The sequence below is a fragment of the Vanellus vanellus genome (assembly GCF_965231255.1).
Source record: "Vanellus vanellus genome assembly, chromosome: 2".
Taxonomy (NCBI): Eukaryota; Metazoa; Chordata; class Aves; order Charadriiformes; family Charadriidae; genus Vanellus; species Vanellus vanellus.
Window position 1 is genome coordinate 54,870,246 of NC_138906.1, and position 17,684 is coordinate 54,887,929.

At 45.9% G+C, this 17,684-nt stretch overlaps 1 protein-coding gene across 1 annotated transcript in view; it reads right to left on the minus strand.

The window, feature by feature from the left end:
- Positions 1 to 16,348, minus strand: part of VOPP1 (VOPP1 WW domain binding protein) — a 63,766-nt gene extending 47,418 nt beyond the window's left edge. The window contains exon 1 of the mRNA XM_082499035.1: positions 16,289 to 16,348. Within this exon, the coding sequence (XP_082355161.1) occupies positions 16,289 to 16,339 (51 nt within the window). The 5' untranslated portion in view covers positions 16,340 to 16,348. The remainder of the gene's footprint in view (positions 1 to 16,288) is intronic.
- Positions 16,349 to 17,684: the final 1,336 nt, after the last annotated feature.

Here is a 17,684-nt window from a genome sequence, read left to right on the forward strand (position 1 = left end):
ATGAACTGGCACAGCAAGGTCAACACCACCACAGCCTACAAAAATCTGGAGCTTAGAAAAGATACTACCAAGGCCCTAAGCCCAAATGTTATACAGATCCGTTTTACAACAGTCTTTAAGGTTGGGAAAGGCATATTGGATGTTGCCTTCTCCACAGGCTTCACCGTACCACCTTCCTCATCCCCCTAGTTAATGAAGAAGAACAGTGATTATTTGACATAAGTCTCTCCAGTATTGCCACACTCCTTGCCTGGAAGTGCAAAAACACTCATTGCTACGAGACCCTCTCAATGTAAAAGGGGAAGACTTTTTTTTTTTTATGAGCTATTTATTAAATATAAGTATTTCATATCAGCATATGAATTCATTATTTAGCAGCAGGTAAACTCCAGATGGTGCCAGCTTGATCTGAAACTTTAAACAGAAATCTTGTGAGAAACCCACTCATATTAGGGAGTTGGGCACATAAGTGTATTTTTGGGGGGGTTCTGAAACTAATTGTTTCCTGCATTCCTAAAAAAAAAAAAAAGATAATAAAAATCTTTGTTTTCTTGGCATCTAGTAAGCGTCCAAAAGACAAATCTGCAGAACAGAGAGGTAAGGGAAAGGAGGCAGTGGCAACTGTCACCTTGCAGTCAAGGTCCACCCAAACCAGTTAATGTGCTCTGCCAGGATATGGCAAATCCGTGTTCAAGTCTATCTCCCACCATAGAGGACTCATACCTCTCTCACTTCCCTAGAAGTGAACAAATATCAAACTGCAGGCAATCAGAGGAGACAACATCTCAGATTATTGTGCTGGCAGTGTTTCTACTTGCATGAAATGCATAAATATAGGAGTAAATGCCCATCTACGCCAACATCCTATCTCCACCAGGAGACGTTAGCAAAATTTTTGGGACATCGCATAAAGAACAGCAAGGACAGAATTACCTCCTTCTCCAACAGACCCAAGCAGATTCCCCAAATTCCGCACATAACCTCTTCCCAAGTCAAGTTCATGCTGTTTAGTAGCAACCAAAAGACCTAACATCTCATCCTTTTTTCTCTTTAATTTCTATGTTCTTTTGTCTTTAAAGGGGCGTAATTGGAACAAACACTGCAAACACAGGTCTCCCTCTTCAAAGAAAATATAAGCCACTGAGCTATGGTGTAGCTTTCCACCTAGCTTAGTGCAGATTTCCTTTGTATCTTACACAGTGGAGAAGATGGAAAATGTCAGCAATTGACATAGGGTACATTGGAATTAATCTATCTCCTGAAGGCTAGGAACTTTTCCAGTAGAAGAGTGATACACACTCAAATCATCCTGAGGACATAAAGGAGATAAAACCAGCCTCCCACACTCTGGCTGAATGCCAAGCTTTTCAGAAAAAAGTTCTGCTCTCCTCTGACCACAATACAGTAAATCTATACTTTCAATTCCTTGGCTTTTGGAAGTATTTAAACAAAACCAGACTTTTAAAGTGCTGAAACTGTTTTGATGTGCTGTTATTTGTATTTTGACTAAAACTACTCGGTGGCATTGACCCAAGTTCACAAAACTTCAGACTGTCCTAGGACTGCATTTTTCAGTGAATGACGAATTAAAAGCAAAAAGACTAAAACAAAAAACCTCCAACTCAAACATTAGTTATTGCAGCATTTCAGTGTGTGTGAATGCTGCACTAAAAAAACAGCACAAAGTTAAAGAGATTAGTTAGCTATCCAAAGCGGTGGGATTCAGGTGAAAACTTTTGCCAAATAAATATTACTATCACTAACAGTCTGAGTCTAATTAGATCAACAGAAAGTCATTATATCAAGTATACAACCCAATACAAGTATAGCTCAGTAGTAAATGTCCAAGTGTGCAAATCAAAAGACTAGGATAAAAAAAAGCATGGGATAAGAGCCTGGATCTATTAATCTTAGAGTCACTACTAACTTAGGCTGCACTGAACAAACATTAGGGTGACAATTTGGTAATTCCAAAAGTAGAGGAGTCCCAATCCAAGAAATTTTGTTCCAGACCATTCACATGCCTGGATGGATTCATCCAATCTATAAGATGGCTAGCATGAGACTTCCAAAAATGCCCATGTTTAGAACTCCACGAAAAGAAAGGGCTCATTGCAAAGCATGCACTTACTTAAACCAAACCAAGTGTTTACTGTGACATCAAAGCAGTTTCCTTGTACTGGACTGAACTGGGAAACCAGGAGTCAGAAATATTAAGCTTCTAATTCCACCACTGACACCGTGCATGACACTTTTTGCCCACTTACCCATCTGTACAATGACTATGCATCTAGCCTGGACGTGACAGGAACATGCTATGGCATATTTATTATCTCAAAGTACTATGAAATCTTTCTGTAAGAAGTGCCAGACAAGCACACTTATTGTCATTACAAATAACTGCAAAATTCTGGTTTCCCATAAAAATCTAAGTACTAACTGTCAGAGACTTCTGAAGTATAACAGCCTGATTTGTTCTGTGTTCAATTACTTGCATTTGAATAAAGCATGAAGAAATCCCGTAAACGTACAAACAGGTTTAATCTCATTTGGAAGATGGATATTTGGAGAAGCTGTTACCATGAATACAACAAATATGAAAGTCTAGGACATCATTAAAAAAGAGTAGCTCCTCCAGAACAATGTACAGCACTGAAAGAGAAAGGAATGGTGATATTTATTTTTTTTTTGGTAGTTGAAGAGCCAGGTATTAAAGTCAGGTACATGATTTAATTTTCCCGCCTCCAGTGTGTGTTCTAGGAACAGGCATCTAGGCACGAGCACCACCTCCGTCCCTGCAGGTCCAGGTAGACCTTGCAGTTACTGACTGTAACCATCATGGTGGCTCCACAGGCTGATACACATGCAGCTCCCAGGCACGAAGGTGGTGCATCCCTGCCATCGACTGGCTGCAAAAACTCCCAGGCCAAGGTAGGGCCAAGTCCAGACAAATCTGGCAAGCCTGTGTAGACAGGGAGGTCAAACACTTTGAAGAGTCATTTGTTCATGCAGACAGCTTCGCAGTCAGGTCTCAGTCCCTCCTCAAGACCCACTTACAATCCTTACGAGCAAGGCAGCCCCCTTTGAGAAGGTATCCAAGGGGTCATTAGCAGTGCTAGAATAATACTTGCAAATGCTGACAATGAAATTACACGTGCCATTCCTACTGCTGTGAATAAGGCTGCCAAGATTTCTCTAGGCGGTATCAGGAAACCCAGTATTAATTGTCCCTTCATAACCTTGCTTCACGTGGTGTTTAAATGTTCTTGCTTGAAGGAAAGCCTTTTTGCAAAGGGTCTCTGTTTCCAAGCCTCTCTAGATTTTTTTGTTTTTAAAGGTTTGCTGCAGGAACATTTCAAAAGGAAACTTCTTACAAGTTATTAATTTGGCTCCATGAGGCACTTCCAGACAGCGGGATATTTGCAGACACTGCTCATTTTTTTTCCTCCATCAGACTTGCTTTTGGAAATTTATTTAACTGAATCTATTTAACTGAACTTGAACCTTTGTAAGAAATTTAATATCTTTACTGTCTATTTCCTTGGAAGGGCGCACATCACCAATTAGGATCCGAGTTAAAACTCCAAAACACGTAACCCGCTATCCTCCTCCCCGCTAGTGAGAGTGCTGCCACCAAATCCAATACAACTGGTGCATTCCAGCTGGACCCTGGGGTTTCTGCCACGGACTAGCAACCCACATTGTCAAAGCCTGCATCTGGAGGTCCCAGCACAAAGAAGAATATACACTCCTGCTAAAATTAATCAGATTATGCATGCTGTATGTGACATTGGCAAGGTAGACAAAAGTAAAGCAAAGTCTCGCACAGTGTCTCTGCTTTAGTTCTCTACAGTTCACAGAGCTTACCAGCTGCACACGCAGTCTCCTCTGCCTACTTTCCATCTACATTATGCAACAACCATATGTTTATTAAAAACATTCCCCTAACACTCCTTTGACCTGACAGCAACAGCAGCTTATTCCAGGGTTGATACTCTACTAAAAAGAGGAAGCATAAATATGAAGGAGAAAAGGTCTGTACACAGGGCAGCCCACAATAACAAGGGGTCACCCATACTCCAAAGGGAATTCTAGGGAGAAGCAGCAAGCCAAACCCTCAAATCTCTCGCCTAACATACAAAAAGAAGAAAAAGCATGCAAGCAAACAGATATTCAGACAAAAAGGACAGGATGGAAATGTGCATTTCTTTCAAGTAAAAAGGATTTTTAATTATTTTAACACTTAATTGCAACACATGAGAAATGGATTTACAGGCACTTTTATGGGCAGATGGTACAGTCTTCCCTTTGCAAATAGGGAAAAGTAAAGAAATTATGGGAGAGGCAAAGTCCGTGTGGGAATTGGATGTGCCCATGCTGAATCATAGATGGGACTGAAGAAAGCCTAGAAAAGAAAAAGAAGAGCAAAGTACAGGAAAAGTTATAACTTTTTAAAAAGAGAACAGGGACTCAGCAGCTGAGGAAGTGGAAACAATTGCAAATCATGAATTCAATAATGTGCAAAAGAGAGAAGAAAGCCATCCTAAGCCAAAAAGGGAGGAATGATGGTCCGGAGCAAGGCCAGGAGGAGGAGGAAACCAGGTCAGAACTGTAGGTGGAGTGAGGGTTATGTGGCAGCTTGAAGATAAGGTTAAGCAGCTTCAGCTTCAGGCAGCAAGACATGAGGAGCCAATAAAGTAATTCAAGGTAGAAAAGATGATGTGGCTGGAGCAACGAGAACAGGTGACAACTATACCTTCAGGACAGCATACGGGAGGAAAAACTAAAAACCCACAAAAGCAAGAATAGGGGAAGCCAGAAAAAAAAAAAAAAGCCCTACACCACAACAAAAAAAACAACCCAGCAGCCACCCAGACTCCAGTAGTCGAGCTGAGAACTGCGGAAACATTTTCAGAGCCAGGATTGATGTTCCCAGATGAATCACAGGCGCTCAGAGTTCCTTTTGCTCACTTCCTCTCCTCACCGCAGCCTCTTGCCCCCTTCCCACCTTCTCCCAAGCTACCCTTAGCTCACCACTGCACAAGCTCCTCGGGGCTAGGAGACTGCAAGGAACCGTGCCCATCTCCTCTGCAGTTTCTCCCTGAAGACTTCAATTAGCACTACAGGAGCTCTCACTGGCTTTGGCTGCACCCGATTTTTTCATGAGTCACCTTCCCCTCTGCAATGAGAGATAAACCCACGAGCAGAGATACAGGTAGGAGCCAGGCTGAAGCACACATGGTCTTCTCAGTTGTCTCAAAGCATCCTAGGAGGCTCCTTGCTCCTCACCGGGTTCCTGGGAATTATCCAGCCCTGGAAATTGTCCAGCACCTCCCAGGCAGCTCACAGGGGGTACTGGCAACTTCAGCATGAAAAAAAGATACTCTGGGAAGCAAGAGAAAGCAAAACCACCCGTAATTCAGAGAAGCACACGTGTTCCCTCATCCATCATTTGCTTTGCCTATGAATTACACTCCATCATAAGGATGCCACCAACAGCTAGCACAGGTTCATCAAGAGCCAAAACAACTTATAGTCCGAGCAATTTTATACCTTCAGTGTACCTGTGTAGCAGGTCTCACCACACTACAGGGCAAGGGGAACAGGAGCGGATGTGTCTCGCCAGAGCGGCACAGGGGTGAAAGAGCTGGGGACTCGCAGTGCGAACACACCGCCACCCGGCATCCACAGTTTCCAGCTCTTAATCACTGTGGATGGCTATCACAGAAATAAATGCACATTCGCAAGCTATTCTTAGTGTTCACCGGAGAGGCGATTACCAAATTACCCAGTTATATAATCTCTTTTATATAATCACTACGATGCTCTTCTCCTTATGCAACACGGAGGGCAACCACAGCCGGCTGAAGTAGCTCCTTCCCCAAGGAGTGCTGCACTGGCAGCACCGTGGGCGGGCGTGCTGGTTACTGCAGGTGAACAGATGAGCGACAGCAAGAGCCGACTCGAGGCAACCAAGGTTTTTAGAAGCATCAATGTAAAAACATATACCTTCAGCCCAGGGGAGGCTCAAGCACCCCTGTGTGCGCTGCTCCAGAGGATCCACGGAGCAGAGATCACCTTGGTTGAGATGCCAAAGTCAAAGGTGCCCAGCACCCTCCGGACAGCCTGACCCAGCACTTGCTAGAAGCAAGTGGGATGTCTCCATTGACTTTTAATGGGCTTTGAATGAGGCCCAGGATTAGGGCTTTAATAAAAATAGGAGGTCAAGATTACTACAGAATTAAAACAAGCTTAATCCAAATGTCCCTGGCTTTGCGCCGTGGTCATGCCTGTGGTTTCCCATGCACAGGGAAAGCCAGGTGAAGCTGCAACCAAAATGGGTTCCCGCAGGGCACTTCATGACAGGTGCACACACAGGGAGCTGGCAGCGTGGGTCAGCATAGCCACTTCAGGAAGTTTTACCCACTGGAAGATTTTGGGCATATCCCAATGTACCTCCTAGAGGATTTTCGGGATCTGATCCGATGCCTTGTAGGAACCCTGTGGACACCTACACAGACAATTGACAGCTACACGGTGTAACGAAACCCAATTTACTAACATTCACCTGGTGCTTGAATAAGCCAGCATCAGAAGCGTTACCTGCAGTAAGTGAGAAGCACAATTTAAGTCCTGGATTTCAGAAAATACAACAAAATACAGACCTCTGAGATCTGTAGATCACCTGCGAATCCTGGGACACTTTTCTATTACTACACTGCAAGCTCAGCGTTAAGCTCAGCTAGCTGCGCGCTGCTGCCATTAAGGGAAAAATTCAAAACCATGAAGCCCCTCAACAGCAAGGCATTAACACTGCTAAAAAACCAAGTCCTAGTTCTGCAAATGCCAAAGGAATGGAAGACAGAACAAAATAACAACTTCAATCCCAATTCACCTCTTCCGAACAACACTCAAATCCAACGGCCTCGGCTTTTTCTCAGGGTTACACAACTGGTAGTATTTGGCTCATACTGCCTCCTCTGCTGCCTAGTTTTCCTAGAAATACAGGTCATCCTAAGCAATATGCAGGCAAACCCCCAGCCTTAGCGTGGCATGGCGTGCTTTATGTGGGGACACACGTGCACGAGTTTAGGAATAGAGACTGCTACTGTTTCAGCTATGAAAAAAAAAAAATATGAAGCAGCTTAATGTTATCTTACACTATCTAAAACTACGGGATGACCCAGTTCTGAAGAGGTTTAACCCAATCCCGTAAGCTATTATTACTTCTGTATGACAGACAGTAGATACAAGTGCCTCAGTTGAAATGCAAATCAGAGCAGAATCGGGGTCCCTCATTCAAAACCCCACTGCACACATTAGTGCCCATCACGACAGCACCGCTCATAGCTCGGGACCAGCAGGCATCCTCAGCACTACTGCTGCTCACGCCATTGAAAATCTTGATTCTCATTGGGCATATTAGTTTGGGATAGACAATACAGCACTTAAGATAGAAGCAGCTTGTGTCAGCCTTAAAAGGAAAAGCAAACCATGTGAAAGTCCATGTGAAATACTGCCAAACTTAACGGCATTTGAACAAATGAAGGTAGACATCTACATGAGTTACCCTTCCTGTACCGGGTTGAACCCACTGCTCCAAATGTGGTGGGGAAGTAGGGCCCCGAGCTGGAAACTCACACTGTAAGAGAGCCAGCAGTGAATTCCTGGATCTCACTTACACCAGCACTGAGATAATTATCTGTAGCGATGAGCAATACATTTTTCCTCTGAGGAGCAGAAATGAAAGAAAACACTTGCTTGACTCATCCTAGCCTGGTTCCTGCACCAAGAGCTGAAGCACGCTTACAGTCACCCGCTACAGCGAGAAGCGCCTGCACCAACTTTCTGCATTTACAGAGATATTGCAGGGAAAGCTAATAGGAATTTGCCATGTTAACAGGTTTTCTATCCACTTCAGTGAAGGTATTTAATAAAACTGGGAGAAATGAAACACTGAATTACACCTGGGCAATTCCCCAGGTAGAGACTGCTACACTGTCTGTTATCATACCGTCATGCCTAAATAGGAATCACTGTGCAGTACAAGCACTTTAATTTCAACCTGTTGTGTCTACACTAGAGGGATTGTACTAAAATCAGTGTGGTATAAACAACCAAACTTCTCTGATTAGGTAAGGTGCGTCTCCTGTCCAGAAGGGGAGAAATACAGATTCAGACCAGGTGTTGTGGAGGACACTAGGACAGAAAAGAGAATTTCATTGGCCTACCTACATCCATCAGGTGTGCAAATAGACACAACTGTGCCAGCAAAAATACAAGTTCACAGCAACTTTAAAACAAGCCTGCCTTTTTTTTTTTTTGGCTAGTATACGTTCCCTGACAGAGCTCTTAATTTCTTGAAGACTTAAGCCTTCTAGATCACAAGCACACTACCAGCTCTTAACCCCATGGTAGTACAAGTCAGTCGCTGCTGCCAACAGCGAGCTATGTAGAGTAGGTCTACAGAAGCATCACTCTCCCTTGGGCGGCAATGCCATTAAGCCCCAAGAGGATGATGAACATGTGCAAGAAAATACTCTCACATCAAACGTAAGGCTCTTGAAACACATGCTGCCTGTGGTCTTCTTCTACCATCAATGAGACACCCGCCACCCTCCCACATGCTCACTTTCCTCTCATATTAATTCCATTTCAGGGTTCTCCAGTTCTTCCTCCTTTGAGGGAGGATCCAAACAAAACAGAATGCATGTAACTAGAAATGCATAAAAATACATTAAACGTACATGCCTTAACGTATTGGAAAGACAGATTTGTATAGGTATGGGCTGCATACTTGGGGGCCATGATCCTCACCTCTAATTCCACCAGCGCAAGACCTGAGCAGGAAGGACCGACCCTCAAAATTATTGCCATCTATTTCATTGCATGATGCCCACCAACATCAGAGGTGGGAGACCAAGTCAACTGGCATGCCAGCATTCTTACTCTGGCAGGAAAGGAATAAGCTGCTTACAAAAGGCTTGAGTGCAGCCAGTGCTGGAGTCAGGGCACGCTCCCACTGCCCTGCTTCAGCACCCTCCAAAAATGGCCACTTTCCACTGTCACTGAACTTTGAATCCAAGGTGCAGATCACTTCATGGTTAGTTCCAATGAAAGGGATGCAGCCAAGGTGGGTTGATTTTTTTTCTGGACCTCCAAACGAGAGAGACAGAGGGAATGATGCACTAGAAAACTGCTGGGCTCAGTTACCCACCAGCTGGACTAGAGGACAATGGTCCCTGCTGCACTGCAACTGATGGTGGACCTTCCCTGGGAGTATGGTCTCCAGTCACAACCGTCTCCCCACAGACTGGGAAGGCTGGGGAGGTCATTAGCTCCAGGTTGAGAACTTCTGCTCTGATGGACACTTGGCAAGCGATGTGGGAAAACAACAGGACATCATCTGGAGAATTTAGTCTTATCTAACAGCGTCTTTCAGGGGAAGAGAAAGACTCAGCTAGTTTTCCCTTCTAGTATTGTATGGAAAAGGTCTGTAGGATTTTCATTGTTACAAATGCAGTATTGTTTGTCCTGTAACTCCCATTAGGTGACACCTGACATACTGAAACAAGTGTGCTACCAAAATGGGAGGTCCCACTCCAAGCCATACATTCCCTCCCCTCCCTTGCAGCAAGTTTCATGGTGCTACCATTGCATAAACCTCTGCTGAACCAATAAAAAAAAACTATTCCCTCTCATTTTTCCCCCATGCTCTTTTTGGTGGCTTAGTCTTCCATAGCGTCAGTGGGTTGATCTGATTCTTCCACAGCCACACAGTCACTAGACCTGCAGGAGCACACAGACAGCAGAACGAAGGGTTAGGAACCACACTTGCCAGCAACAGCCCACCCCGGCATTGGATCAGACACAGATTAGAAACCACTTCTTGCTAATTTCTTTCCTTCTGAAAATCTACCAGGCTGAAAGCTGAGTCATTGAGAAAAGAGGAAGGTATTTTTACTTGAGTTATTTAAAACACGGGTTAACACCTATTTAGTGCGAAGCCAAAGACACGCTTGAGAAGAAAAGATTTTTTTAACTCAGCAGTGAAAACTTTTCAACTTAATATGTGAGAAACTTGTCAAGATACATTGTTCTCAAAAACAAAAAAAGAAAAAAGAAAAAAGAAAGCATTCAACAAACCCAGACTCCCCTCTCACGCTTCCTTGAAATACCAGGCATGTATTACCTTACCGATGTCAGGAAAGTGATAATATCCACTATTTAAGACATTATCTTTCCCTTATCGGTTTAACACCCACAATCCCAGGCTGTGCCCCCAGCCTCTAGACAGACCTAAGATTGTCCAAAAGGCACTATTTGAGCAAAGAAAAAAAAAAAAGATTGTTTTAGAAAGGCTATGCCTCTGGCTAGTCAGAAGAAAGTTTGTATTTGCCATAATAAACCCTAACAGGATTTCAACAAAGCCTCCAGGAAAACACAAAAATTGTGGAAAGAGTGGCATTGCTGAGGATACAAAGCGATCCAGCATCTTCAAAAATTAGGCTTAAAAATTCAAAAAAGCTACCTTTCTGCAATTCTGTTTTTACTTTATATGGATTTCACCTTGTATCACAACAGATTTGAAGTACATCGGTAGCCACCTTGTCTCAGCAAGAAATAAGAAATTTTAATTTTAAATTCTGTAGCATAAGCTCAGGCATTAATCTGTTCTTGCCTGTAAACTCAGCCTACACAGATGAGCAGAGCAAACCTCTACGTGGGCACACTCATTCCAGTTTTTCTAAGCCTCTTCCTAGTGGAGTAAACCAAAATAAATTTGCATTAAACCAAAGAGAGTTTCCACTGAGACTTTTACCACTGATTTTAGCTAAATCCATTTTCAAAGAGCGGTTGAAGTCTAAAGGCTTGCTTTGGTCAAGTTTAACACATCCTTCTAGACACCTGCATTAGCTGAGTGGGAAGTACTGAGATAAAAGAGAGTCAGAGGACTCCCCTTTCATAGAGAAAGCATAACGGAAGGTGCTAAACATTTTTGACTGCTGTAAAAACATATAATCAGTTTTTATAGATGCTTTTTCTGATGAAAAAAGAACCACCACATAGCTATTCGCACCTCCCCTTAGAGGACGCAAATGGCACTCGGCCACCATTCCCTTCCCACAGCGAACACAAATCCATCTCCTCCTCAGCAGGAGCAAAGTGAGAAAAGTGTGCAAGCTCAGTCCTCCTGCCTGGAAATCACAGCCCATCTCACTGCTGTCAAGAAGCGGGGAAGACTTGCCAGCACCAGTTGGATCCCCAAACTATAAATCGTAAGTAAGCTCTTTCCTGCCTTCACTCAGCAATGCAATAGCTGCTTTCCAACTGCCTGCAAGAGCGTAAGAAAAAAAAAAAAAAAAAAAAACCACCAAAAATTGTTTAAGCTGCTAAGCATAACTAAAACTAACAAGCAGGAGAGAGTTAGTGGACACATCCACACTAACAACTAACACCAACAACTCTCTTGCAGAATTTTTGGGATAGACTTTTCCCCATCAGTTTGAGCAGAATTATTCCTCCCCTACCCACTGTCACAACACCCACAAGAGTCATAACATCAATTGGATAGTATCAGTGGACTTCCGCAGAGAGGGACATCATAGAGACAACCACCCTGGTGTGCATGCACATTTGTACATTCAAGGATACATACATTCCTATAATGCATATATAAAGGAAAACCTGACAGCTAAAGGATAGAGAAAAATACCAGAAACTGGGGCAGGGGTAGAGGTTCCCCATAATCCTCACAACTTCTTGAACTCTACCTGTGCCTACTATGATCAAAACGTGGGGTTTTTCCTTTAAGACTGGTGGTTTTGCCCATCTTAATGGGCTTGTTCCTACAAGGATTTGGGGGAAAAAAACAAAACAAAACATGAAAAACACAACAAACCTCTTCGGGAAGGACACATATTTTAGGTTTCTCTTATTTGCTAAAAATCTGTCCTGTTTAAATCCACTTACGAAAATAATACTAAAAAGCTCCACACAGCAGTTACCCAACTGAGAAGCACTGGCCAACTTTGCTTTTATTTAAACAAATCTTGTATGACAGACTGTCGGGAGTGTTTGAATTTTATTTCAAGATAACACATTTTGCTGTTCACACAACATGTCCATTCTTTAGTTCTTTTTAAAAGAGGTACTTGACTCTTTTGTAGTATCTTTCATCTGACAAATTAACAAGAAGAGGACTATACTGATTGGGTTTTTTTTCAACCATCCAATTATCAGTATTTCTATCAGCTTCCACATTATAATTCTTAGTAATGAGAAACTGAGCGTGTAGAAATATCAATGCTAGTATTTCCAAAAGTGATGATCTAAACTTTGCATAGGCATGTGGAAACCTTTGTGGTGGGATTCTCACCCACATCTCATACCACCTACGGCAACTATCATAGGCCTCAGCTTATCTTAATACAGAGTACTAAAAAGCTTGACTTAAATATTCGGGCAGTTGCACGAGCTCCTAAGTTCCTCTGGACACAGCATACGGGCCAACAAGAAGCTTAGGCACCTAGAATTATTCAACAGTTTTGAAAGTTGAGGCTACCCAGCAAGCTACTCAGCAGCTGTAACAATAAAACACCTTCTTTATTACCACTGCAGCACAGGCAGGGTCCTCTAACCAGTTTAAACAGCTCTGTTCAGCCTCCCCATCCACGAGTTGAGCTTCAACCACCCACCTCTCCTCCACTCAGCACTTTTGCAGCTTGCAGGAGGGAGAGCGAGCACTCAGTCTGTGAAGTAAGCCACCCAGAGATACCCTGGTGCCCTCATTCAGGCTGAAAATAAACTCGCTTCATCATCAAGGGAATGGGGGGGCTGCTTGTTTGGGTTTATTTTTTCCCCCCATTCCAAAGACAACGTTATTCATTAAAGTCATATTTAAGCTCAGACAGTCAAAGCCCTTGGGCTGTCTGATGAAATAAAAGCAGAAAAATCTTGATATGTATACCCCAAAGAAACATCACTTTAAGGACCTCCTCAAAGCCTTCCATAAAATTGAGAGTCATCTACTCATACAAAACTGAGGCAAAAGGCAGCCCTGTCAGTGGAACCACAAGCCGCACTAGTGAGCCAGACCACAGGCTATTCGTTAATGTTGAAGTCACGTACCCCAGTACTACGGGTCTACCAGACATTCAGGCTCCCGGAGAAACAAGGCATTTCAGGCAACTGTGGTTAATAAACACACTGCTACCTCCAAGTAGCCAAATTAATTTGAAAGAGACAGATGGATGAAGATTCAACAGTGTTCATTTCTTCCTGCAAGAACCAAAATTACCTGTCAAGTTATCCACCTTAGAAGTTCCTCATTTTAGCTTACATGTTAAACTGTTCCACTGTGACTAATTTGTGAGTAAAACTCATGGCATCTTTGGCTTTTCTCCCCTAACAAGGTCTTCTCAGAGCAGAGTTTCCTGGCTCCCGGGGTTGGAGATTTTTCTTCCATCATGGGAAGCCTTTGTGGTTATGGTGGAAAACCCTCGTGAAACAAGAAAACTCCAAATTAATCCCCCTTTCCTACCACCACTGTGGTCCAGGCATTTCTGTAATTAGCGTATCTCAAGCTCTTATAGACAAAGGACCGGCATCCTAGCGTTGACAGCCAGCAGTTTCTTACATGCAAATCCTGCTTTGACAGCAATGCCTTCAGTCACCTTCTTGAAACAACCCATGAGCACACACAAGCACCTTCTCCTGCCCCTCAGTCCCTCTTTTGCATCTTCTGCCATTACGTCAGGAAAAGAAAACCATCGCTTCCCCACGGGAGCGTAGCACAGTCAGTGACTGACAAGGATTCAACCTGAAAACCACAAAGAAACACTCCCCGCATCCAAACTCACACCCACCTTGAATTTCATGTCTGTTTACTTCTGAAGTTCATTCCTTTTGTCAACATAAGCAGAAATTGTGTTTTCAAATGCACACAGACAGAAAATACATTAATGTCTTCCAACAAGTATTTTGGGTAATTTAAGAAAGGAGAACTTCAAACATCATTAAACTACTGCAAATTGCTCTGAAGGGCTAAATGGTCCGTCCGTCCCCCCCCCTTCTCTGGGTAACAGTCAGTGTCTTTTGCAAACCGCAGAATGAAAAAATATTCCTCAGCTCACACTGTGTTAAATATTAACTAAGATCACATCATAGCTGAAAAAAGATTTAAAACAATTGTAACAATGATACTTCAGATAATAGCCAGTATGGAAGTTGGTGCAGAAGGCAGAAAAACTTTCAAATACCAAAAACCTTCTAAACCAACCAGCTGTCTCTGATTCAATAATTTAAACTCCCAACATTTTGGATTTGGACTTCTTTACCCCCTGTAGAGTACAACTTAAAAATAATTTGTAATACTTCCTATTTACATAGCATCTCATTAAAAAAGGTATACTAAGCACTTCCAAAAAAGAAAAAGAAGGCCACTAAAACAGATGGCAAAACAAACATTCTTGATTAAAATAAAAAGGAAAAAAATCCCACAATTAAGACCAGTATAAAAGCTTAAGTAACAGCAACATGAGCTACATCCAAAGAGGATTTATGCAAATTACTTTTTTCAAGCATGCAGTATCTTTTTCAGTGGAATACGTGTTAGAGAGCAGAGACATCTAATCAAACAGATCCTGGAGGGGTGAAGCCTTTCACACTCTCAGATGAACAAATTCCCTCTGGGAAATGCTGGTGCCTGTTTCATTTAATCGACATTTTGCCATTTGTGCTTTCTGAAGAGCTTCTGCAGAGTCAAGGAGTAATCGTGGGCCAGGCTCTGGGCCAGGTTTACAGCGGGGGTAATGAGATGCTGCCCAATTAACGTGAAAAGAGTTATATTTATTTACATTAAATGGTGATTTTGATCTAAGTGTTTTAATGGGATGATGCTGGATGACATAGTGGGCAACATACCAGAAATCGTTCATCTACGTAGGTGGCATAAACTCGTAGTAAATATCATTTTCATGAATTATATCCATTACTGAAAACAATAATTACACAGCCAGCACTCTGGTTTCCATGTATGGGTTTGATGGTTATGTTGTTGGGTTTTCTTTTTTTAAAAAAAATATTCATTTGCCATCGAAACTTCTCCATCACAGAGGCAACGCAGCTCTCCACCCCTCCGATACCTTCGGCTGGCCTGCCCCTGAGCTTTACAAATATTAAAAGACGTACCTAAGACAAGCCCACCGGCGTTCCTGAAGTCACCCCAGCACACTGCCACCGCACGTGTCCTGGCCGTGACCCGAGCGAGCGCGGTGGCAAAACCTGCCGCCGGGAGCTGCCCAGGGCTGCGTGCCCACCCTGAACCTGCCCCGGGGGGGGTTACCTATGCCCCCCCAACCCGACCCCAAGGTTAAACCAAAGAGACCGAGAGCCACCTCCCCGCCAGAAAACATCTACAGATCCGCCTGCTAAAAAAGGAGCTGGTTGCCCAGCCCCGTGACTTAACTGCGTGGCACAAATCCCCCCTCCAATTAACGTCAGCTGCTAATTTTTTTGTTTGTTTGTTTGCTTGTTTGTTGTAACTATTACAGCAGCGCTACTGAGGCTTTCCGAGAAGTTTAAGCACGCTGCTCGCTGCCGCCACGGCTCCTCCCGAGCCGATGCTGCCGCACCTCCACCTCCCAATGTACATTCTGTCCACGAAAGGATACTTAAAATTAAAAAAAAAAAAAAAAAAAAAAACAACAAACCTTCCATTTAACCCTTACTGAAAGGCACACGTTTCGTGTCCCTTGGAGAGCTAGCCGGTTCTTTAGGAAGAGGCAGCTTCCCACAGCCCGTGCCCCTGCCCACAGGTCCCGCGTTACTCTCCTCCGGCGCACCGCCGATAATCCTCTTCTGCTCCCGCAATAAAACACCGAGGAGAAAGCCAAGCCCAGGTGGCTGCTAGCCGCCGTGACCACCGCACCCCGCGCAGCCTTCCCAGGGCAGCACAGGCGGCTTTCGCCCGGCCCGACCCGGCCCCACACCACCGCTCCCGCGCACTGCCCCGGCAGCTTGTGGAGCCGTCCCGGCAAGGACACGAACCCCCAAAACAAACACCCCACCACCACCTCACACACCCCCATCCCCCCCAAATCCGGCTGGGTACGGGCTGCCAGCCCCCCCCCCCCCCCCCCCCCGCCGCCCGCGGGGGCTCCAGGTCGCGACTGATGGCCGACACACACACGCCCCCGCCGCCCTCCCGGGGTGAACCAGCCGCCCCGGGGCTGTCGGAGCCGCCGCAGAGCCGCGCTCCCCTCCCCACCCCCCCGGCCCACCTCACCTCCCACAGCAGCGAGAGCAGCAGCGCGACCCCGGGCTGGAAGCGGTTCATCTCTCCTCCTCCTCCTCCTCCTCCTCCCCCGGCGGCGGCGGGCTCGCCCCTGCCGGCTCAGGCGCGCACGGGCGCTGTCAGCGGCGCCATCCCCGGCGGCGGGGGAGCTCCGGGGAGGGGGGGGACGGAGGGGACGGACAGGGACACAGGCACGGAGAGGCAGGGCGGGCTGACAGACAGCCCGGGGGAACGGACGGCGAGAAACCCGCGCCGGGGGCAGCGGGACGATGAGGGGTAAAGCGGCGGGGCGGGGACGGAGGCGGGGAAGCCCCGCAGCAGGGCGAGGGTGGGCTGACCCGCCGCCGATCCCCTCAGCGGCAGCGGCTGGAGCCGAGAGGGCAGCGCCGCGGCGACGCGAAGCGAGACGGAGGGCAGCGCGGTGCTTGGGCGGGCGGCACAAAGAGGCCGAGCGCCGCCGCGGCTGAGGGCGGGGAGAGGAGTGGGCCCGCCCCGGCACCGCCCCGCGCCGCTGCCCGGCCGGGAGGGGACGGCGGCGGGGACGAGGGGTGGCGGGGGGAGCTGAGCGGGCCAACCGCCCCCCTGAGGGGCCAGTAACGGCCTCCCTGTCGGCCCCGGAAGGTGGCCGGCCGCGCTGACCTGCCCCTGTCCCCGGGAGGGGTTGTGCGGGGTCCCCGGAGGGGGGAGGAAGGGTGATGAGCCGGTCGGGGTGTCTCGGGTGGTGGCCCCGAGATGGAGGAGCGGGTGGGTCTTTGTGAGCCTGGTTCAACAAGGCGGAGCTGGAGGGAGATGATCTTCCCCTCTGCTCCACTCCTGTGACCACACTTGCAGTACTGCATCCAGCACAGGACAGACATGGGCCTGGTTGGAACTGGTCCGGAGGAGGGCCACGAAAATGGACAGAGGGCTGGAGCCCCTCTCCTGTGAGGACAGGCTGAAGAGAGTTGGGGTTGTTCAGCCTGGAGAAGAGAAAGCTCCGGGGAGACTTTATTGCGGCCTTTCGTAGCTAAAGATGGCTTAAAAGAAAGACGGGGACAGTCTTTTTACCTGTAGTGACAGGAGAAGGGGCAATGGCTTTAAACTGGGAGAGGGTAGATTTAGATCGGACATAAAGAAGAAATTTTTTACACTGAGGGTGGTGAGACACTGGAACAGGTTTCCCAGCGAAGCTGTGGATGTACCATCCCTGGACACATCCAAGGTCAGGTTGAACTGGTCTTTGAGCAACCTGATCTAGTGAAAGATATCCCATCCCACAGCAGGGGGGTCAGAAAGGGTGATCTTTGAAGGTCCCTTCCAACCCAAATCATTCTGTGGTTCTGTGATTCTATGATGGCGCTGCCTTCATCAGCCTCATGGGTGGGAACAGGAGCTACAGGGGCAGGCT